General features: G+C 31.0%; 1 protein-coding gene across 1 annotated transcript; it reads right to left on the bottom strand.

Annotated features, from left to right (window-relative positions):
- Positions 1-1168: 1168 nt before the first annotated feature.
- LOC105793785 (4-diphosphocytidyl-2-C-methyl-D-erythritol kinase, chloroplastic) lies at positions 1169-5063 on the bottom strand. The gene is made up of 11 exons (XM_012622633.2): positions 4765-5063; positions 4534-4629; positions 4363-4431; positions 4149-4253; positions 4013-4069; positions 3678-3878; positions 2967-3059; positions 2781-2880; positions 2381-2480; positions 1909-1994; positions 1169-1709 (listed from the first exon to the last, which is right to left on the bottom strand). The coding sequence occupies exons 1-11, from the start codon at positions 4903-4905 to the stop codon at positions 1612-1614; spliced, it is 1146 nt and encodes a 381-aa protein (XP_012478087.1). The 5' UTR covers positions 4906-5063; the 3' UTR covers positions 1169-1611.
- Between the last annotated feature and the right edge of the window lie 2823 nt (positions 5064-7886).

Raw genomic sequence — 7886 nt, 5'->3', positions numbered from 1 at the left:
CCTCCATGAAAGATAGATTCACAGAAACACTCAACAGAGCTGATATTTAATAAGTTTAAAGTGAGTTTGAGTGTATGACAAGGTATAGAGGATTCTTTTGGTAAGATGAGGAGACCTCACAATCTAACAAAATAAGAAGTTGTGGAGAGATGACGAAGAGGAAGATCAGAGAAGACTTTAGAAAAATAAATGTGATGGTAGGTGGTAATGATAGACGCAATGAGAGGCTGAAAAAGATGAGAGTTGGGGTGATTTTTGTGATTGTAGAAAGAATATTAAAGTGCTAAGTTTGCCCAAAAAATCATAAGTCCCCAAATAAAACTTTTAAACCTCTATTTATAACCTTTGGAAAGAAATTATTAAAGAACAATTACAATAAGAAAGTGAGAATGAACGTGTTAAAATAATAGGTTGTAAAAGTGGGAGAAGTTACTTGTGTCACAAGCCGCGGATCAAATTCGGTGACCATTGCGCAAAAATGCCCCATAGAGGTCAATTTATTAAACCAGACTTATTTGACCCACATGAATTGGCTCGATTCATAGAACCTGGAAGAAGCCCATCTATTTGAAGCATTAGTAGCCCAATGAGACACTCTAGTCAAACTAGAGTTACCAGGATAAATAGAATAAATCCTAAAGGGATAAAATTGTATAGAGTTTAAATTGCTTAAGACTTTCAATTATACATAAGCTATAAAATAGAAGCTTCTCACTTCATTTGTATTGATCCCAGTGTATTAAGTTATTCTTGAGTTTAATATAGAGAGCATTTAATCAGTTTTGTTGCTCTTTTCGTTTCGAGTTGCTTTCACAATATTTTTCGATGCCTTAAAAACATTCTGGAAGAAAAAGCGACACTAATTTAAGTGCATTTAAAATAAAAAAATTGCCTTAAAAACATTCTGGAAGAAAAAGCGACACTAATTTAAGTGCATTTAAAATAAAAAAATTGCCTAAAACCGCACGAATTGCGAGACTAAAGATCTAGTCCCGTGACACTTGAACGTGAATCCATTATTTGTTCAAATCCATTGTTTGTTCAACGGTTACATGAAAGTTACATCCACTAAAATATTTTAGCACGAAAGATCTTAAGTGCAAATCCATTGTTTGTTCAACGACGAAATAAGAGGGATGCACTTATATATCAAAGAAAAGAAGTGAACTTATTAGGAATATAAAATCTGTATTTAAGCCTTCAAGCCAGGTTCTTCGCGATATCTCAAAAGTGAAACAACCCAAAAACCCTGCCAACGTTCCAACATTGTTCTCAAAAGTAATTGTTCCCAACTTGATGTTGTTCTCAAAGGTACTCTTATAGAGAACAATATTTTCCAGAACTACTATTGATAGAACAATTAGTAACCAAAAACAAGCATCTAAAGAACAAGAAAAAAACCTTAGGTAACTGGGGAACAAATAAAGGGGGAGCTTATTTTTTTAGGCAAATATTGGGTAATATAAAGCTTTTCCTCACATTTTGCAATCCCCAAAGCTTTGCATATACTGATGGCATTTACAAACACAAACTGATGTCATCCAGATATAATAACTAAATCATACAAGCAAAACCAGTTCCATCCTTCTTCTTCAACCAGGAATGGATGAATCACTCGAAGGTTCGTGCTGTTTCCAGGGGGTCACAAACAGTCGTTGAAACAAGTTCTTTATACCACTCATTTTCTTCCCGGTAAATGAAGTTTGCATCTGCATTTTAAAGTAACAGTTCCCAATCCAAATATATAAGAAAGCAAATAGAACCATTAACTGCAATTATGTTGAAATAATGATGAATCTGAGTCATGTTACTTGTAACAGAGTTCAAACATCAAACTTTCTAATTTCTTTATGGAGATGAATGGAAGGTTCTAGGTTTCAGACTTGTATTAAACTACTTGCAACTTGCCTGATAAAAATACTTCACGATAATCATCATCATCATATACAAATTGGGGAGGATCTGGGGAACCGACTCCGACAATGGTGCTTCCACTGCATTATTGGGAACCGACTCAGATTTCACTTTGGAGCAATTAAGATAAATGTATGAAATGTCAATAAAAATAGATTTAGCCATCTTATTTGGAACCCACATGATATAAATAGAAATAAATAATCTGCAGAAACAGATGACAAACAATTCCAAAATCTACATCTTAAGGTGTTATTCTTTAAAAATGGTATATGAATTGGCTTATCATTTGATATAATGGCAGATGGAATGATGGGTTTAAAGACTTGTCCGTGCATTTTCCCTATCTAATATTGTTTAAGCACAAATATGAAATATCAGGTCCTAATTGATTCTAAGTACGATACTTCACGGTAAATACTAGAATGGACATTAAAATTTAAACAGTTGCCACACAATCTTGTACCTCCCAGACATAAACACAGCATCGTACTGCCCACGGCCAGCTGCAGTTACCCGTTGCTTTAGCCGTTTAAGAGATGGTAAGACTTCAAAAGCAGGAGGTTCTGCAAATAATAGAGTTCATGTAAGGCAATACATCTCTAATCCTATTACTAAGCACCGGGCAATTTTGACTTCCTCTTAGACTAAGCTTTATTATAAAATCAGAATCTAAATTTATTTCAAAAGTTGGAGAAAAGATATGAAGGAGGGATAATTTGATGCATAAAAGCTGCAAAATTGATGAATACTATAGTTTTTCACCACCCTCTTGAAATAAACTTTGCCTGATTATAGAAGCTTCAATTATGAGTAATTAATGAAGAAAGAATAGAAGATGCAGTTGATTCTTTAAGTACTCATACCTAAATCATTAATGCACACATCTTGAGATATTCCATTCCTTGATATCTTCTCCAGCAATGTCAAAGGATCAACATTACTTGTTTGATCTAGTCGAAGACGCTGAAAAATCAGACCTTCTCTCAGATATAAACGACAACAAGTGATAAAATTAGAGCAGAATTTGTTTGCCAGTGACCTAATATTACCTTGTAAACTTCGGCTGTTGAACATGCCTCCTTAGGCTTTATAAGAACCATTGGGATGTCTGATGGAAGAGGATGGGATATATCTTGAACAAACTGGCATATCAGCATATAGCTCATTATCATGCAAGTGTAGCAAAGGAGACGATAAACTTCATCCCAATTGAATGAGATTGCATCATGAGCTTGTGCAAGATCATAATAACTATAATATATGTTGCTCTAACTCTTTAATTTTCTTGAGGTAACCGCATTTGATGCTTATCTGGACTTGGTATAGGACATGATCCTCTAAGGACCCTCCAAATACAATGGAAATCTTGGAAAAAAGTTGATCATACCCATGTCTGACACTCCCATACAAGTCCAAGTAACACAAACTATGATAAGAAAACAGATCTGCGCACAAATTTCACTCTAAAACAAATATGAAAAAATACACGATGCCTATGAGTCCTACTGCCAGTCCTAACAAAATATTAGGACAAATTCAGGTGCTAAAGGAACCAAGGAAGCTTTAGTTCTGTGCAAATTAAATGTGCATTAGAATTTGTCAAATTCAAAATTTTGAACTGGAACGAGAAACGACAGCACTAAAATTGAAGTTATCATCAGAGAAGGATTCTAAAACAGGCCTCATTACCTAACTCATAAAACAGTCAAAATATTCCCACATGTTTTCCAATCAAAGGACAAGGTAAAATATCATCATACCTCACCTCGACCAGTACAATAAGCAGCTCCATGTGAGAAAAAGAATGGAATATCTGAACCTATCTCACTCGACCATTGCTGGAGCTCCTTTTCAGTTGCAACAGAACCATTGAACTGATTAGCGGCCCAAAGTGCGGTTGCTGCATTGCTGCTTCCACCACCAAGCCCTGCCCCAGTAGGCACCTTTTTATCAAGATGAACCTATCCATGCCATTCGAATAAAAAACAATATAAGCCAAAATAGTTTTGAAATACACCACAATTTTGCAGAAGCACATATATTCAAATAAAAATGTAAAATTTTCAGGTTTCATCTTGTTGCTTGCATCTTTTACCCAAAAGAAGTTGGAACTGCCAGTTTTCTTCCTGTAGAGGTTAAGGGCTTTAATAATCTGCAACAAGGAAGAACAAATTTAGGAACGCAAGAAAAAAAAGGCAGCCGAATGAATTGCAGTAAGTTCGAAACCTCACCAAGTTTTTATCATCAAGGGGGACACCAGAGACATTGGTTGACAAACGATCCTTGGTTTTGGATGGTGACAAAGAGAATTTAATTACATCCCCGAGACTAATTGTCTGGATCCACAAACAAAGCGTAAGGATCAACTTCAGGCACTTTTGGGGTCAACTACGAGACTGAGTTCAATATATATATATATCAATTAAGGGAAAAATACAAACTTACATGAAAGAGAGATGCTAAATCATGATACCCATCTTCCCTTTTGTTGGTAATTCTCAAGAAAACATTAATCTATACCAAAAAATTAAAATCAAAAGTACGGGGGGTTGCAAATTTGCAATTGAAAGCATAAAAAAGATTTCAATTCAAGCCAAACCAAATGGAACAAATTACCTTACAAGGTGAGAACAAAGTAAGTCTTGAAAAAGGAGCTTCCTTGTCCACTTCATCTGCTAACTTGTTTAGCCTCTCATCAGGGTCATATACAATCTAAACGAGATAAAAATTAATAGAACCCATGAAAAATAATGAACTGTTTTTTTGGCCAAAATGAAAAAAAATTAATTAAGGTTTCAACTTTAGAAAACCAAAGGAAAGCAAATAAAGAGTAAAGAAAAGAAGAACCTCTAGCTGTTTCTTGGATGCTTTGACAAATGGGGTTCTTTGAAATTGAAGCTTTGATGGGGGAGTATTTGAGAAGCCACAATTTGTGAAGGCAGAAGAGAAGAAGAGACTGTGATTACAGAGCAAATGAGAGGAAGCCATGGATGTTCAAGACAGAAGCTTTGTAATCTTAAAAGCACATGAAGAAATTATTCAAATAATTGAATTATTAGAGTGGGGATACTAGGATTCGAATCAAAAGAAATGGAATGGAAGCCTGTTTTCTAATTTGTGTTAGCTGACGACCATGCAAGATAAAAATGAATTGGGTACATCATTTTTGGTTTAATTTTCTGAACAATTTAGTTTAATTGTTTAAAATAAAATTTTCAACAAATTGTAAAAAAATCATAAATATTCAAATAGTAATAATAATAACATAAACATTTTTTTATAGAAAATAACATAAACATTTATTTTCTAGATTATAAGGAATAAATATTAAAACATTTCATATATTAACTTTGATTTTGTATAATTATACACAAAAATTTTGGATGTGGTTCAAATGTAGACATGAGATTTTAATTATGATTCGATTACGCATATTTAAATGAATAAATGCATCAATTTATTTTTATATTAGATATATATATATAATTATTTGTATTGCAATATATAAACTTAAAATTGTATTATATTTGTAATTGTGTTAGTAATTTGTAAAAATTGAATTAAGCTAATATTTTTGTATAAAATTACACAAAATCAAATGTTATGTATAGCATTACATATTGAACTAAAGTTCATGTGTAGTTTTAAGATTTACCCACTAATTCAATTTTATCCTCTTATATTTTAAAGTTCACACTTTAAACCCTACACTTTTCACAACATTATAATTTAGTCTATATCTCAAATTAACATCACTCAATATATAAGCATTTTCAATTTCCTTCGATATTCAACTACCTTCCCTACTATCATTGATAAATTACATTTTATTTACTCTGAAAAATCTACTTGTATATTTCCGCAATAACACTACCTATGACCTAAGGGGTTTAGGGATGTTATAGACTAAACCTAAAAAACGAGGATTTGCTTAATCGTTTTTTTTTGTTATTTAAGTTGTAAAAATTCAACTTGATTTGGACTTGAAAAACTAAGTTACTTATTTGATTTGTTTGAAAATCTGAATAAATCAATTCAATTATCTCTAAATTTGAAAAAATATAATTTTTTCGAGTTGAATTGGATTTTGCTCACCCTTAGATGAAAAAGTGATATAAAGTAATATGGAGTAGTTGGGATTTTTTATATAGCTCTGTTTAATAATTTGACTTGCTTTTATTATTTTTTAAGACATTTTACTAACTTAATTGATTGAGTTTGTGTCACTTGACTCGTGACGCTAAATAAAATTTTATATTAGTAATAGATAATATTCAAATGCAATTAAAATAGCTTAGTCTATAACGCATATTGTATTCTATAATTTAAAAGAATGATGTGATTTATGTTAATGAGGTTCACGAGTGTTAGCAAAGGTTGAAGTCTTAGGACTTTGTTGCCCCACACTTGATTCCCATTTTAACCGATATACATTTTCTTGAGAGTTATTTTCCAACAACTAATAGAAATTGATTCCATTGACAATTGGTAAGAAAATCCACCTAGATGAAACCGTTTAGAGTTTCTTTTCCACAAGTGATTCCATTGATAATTAGTTGGGAAGTTACTTTCCCATGTAAATGGAAAGTAAGAAGAATTTATTAGGACAAGATTAGCCTTAATTTTATTTGTATTTAGGATCAAGATAATTTCAAGTTATATATACCGTATATGAATATTAATATACAAATTCTTTTCAAATGTATTCATGTAACTGATTCAACCAAAACGTAAGTAATCATACTTTATGGTTGACTCAAATATTTATTAATAATAATGATTATTAAAAATATTACTATTAAATATTTAATTCAAATATTTATTAATAATAAAATTAATAAACATATTAAAATATAATGATAATTTTGTAAACTATCATTATGTTCACGCTTATTAAATAAGACTAAATAAGTGCATAAGGGTAATTTTATAAACTACAATTATATTTTCAAATTCCCATTATATACCTCTAATATTTGAATTGGGTTTTAAAATAAAAAATATTATTTGAAAGATTTTATATTTTTAAAACTTCTTATATTTCATTAATTTTCTTTTAAAATTACTCTTATTTTTTAAAAAAATATGAATTTTAATATATAAATCAGAAAATATGGAAGACTTTAATTTAAATTTTATTTATTAAACAAATTTTGAAAATAAAATCCATAAATATTAATAAATATAATCCATTAATTTAAAAATAATCCAAAACATTACATTTAAATATATCTTATACAAAACTTAATTAAAAATATAAAAATTAATTAATTAAAAAATATAACAAAAATTATAACAAAATTATTCTTTTAGATAATATCATAAACTAATTTGAAATATTTTAAATAAAAAGATTCAATTTAAATTCAGCATGATGAATAGTAGCAAAGCTAATAGGTTGAAGTTTAACGGACAAGGGAGGATCGACATTAGTTGAGATGTTTAGGCGTGTAAAAATATACGACAAGTACATTCCAAAAGGCAAGATGAGAGTGCTAGATAGCTCCTTGCCAATTCTCTTGGTAATATCATTAAATAAAATTAGAGCAAGATTAGGACACCTAAATCAATCCACCAATAATCTGTAGATCGAAGAATGACATATTTTGAAATAGGACGCAATATCGATGTGATAGTAAGGTGCAAAATACGATCATGGACATTGACTTCGGATGTGTATGAGCATCGAACGTTCAAGGCCGGATTGTAAGGGAATTTCTCATTCAATTCACTGTCGAGAGGAGGTTTTAAAAATTCACCGAAGTTTTCCAAAGTGAGACGAATAGGAGTTTTCATAAGAAAAGAGTTAATGGCAACCATTGTCTCACCCGTTTCATCATGTTCGAGTCTAGCATTCGAATAAAATACTCGGACAAGATTAGTATACGTTGGTGAATAAATTTTAAAAAAATCAACTCAATGTCATTCGACCAAAGTTTCAAGAAATCAAAAATAAATTTTAGCTAAGA

Source organism: Gossypium raimondii, chromosome 7 (assembly GCF_025698545.1).
Source record: "Gossypium raimondii isolate GPD5lz chromosome 7, ASM2569854v1, whole genome shotgun sequence".
NCBI classification, from domain to species: domain Eukaryota; kingdom Viridiplantae; phylum Streptophyta; class Magnoliopsida; order Malvales; family Malvaceae; genus Gossypium; species Gossypium raimondii.
The sequence above is the reverse complement of the archived record's forward strand: the minus strand, read 5'-3'. Positions and strand labels throughout refer to the sequence as shown.

Coding starts and splice junctions, on each gene's coding strand:
- LOC105793785 (XM_012622633.2), bottom strand. CDS start 4,905: ATGGCTTCCTCTCATTTGCTCTGTAATCACAGTCTCTTCTTCTCTTCT. Junction 4,432..4,533: donor CTTTGTTCTCACCTTGTAAG/GTAATTTGTTCC, acceptor TTTTTGGTATAG/ATTAATGTTTTCTTGAGAAT. Junction 2,881..2,966: donor CAACAGCCGAAGTTTACAAG/GTAATATTAGGT, acceptor CTGATTTTTCAG/CGTCTTCGACTAGATCAAAC.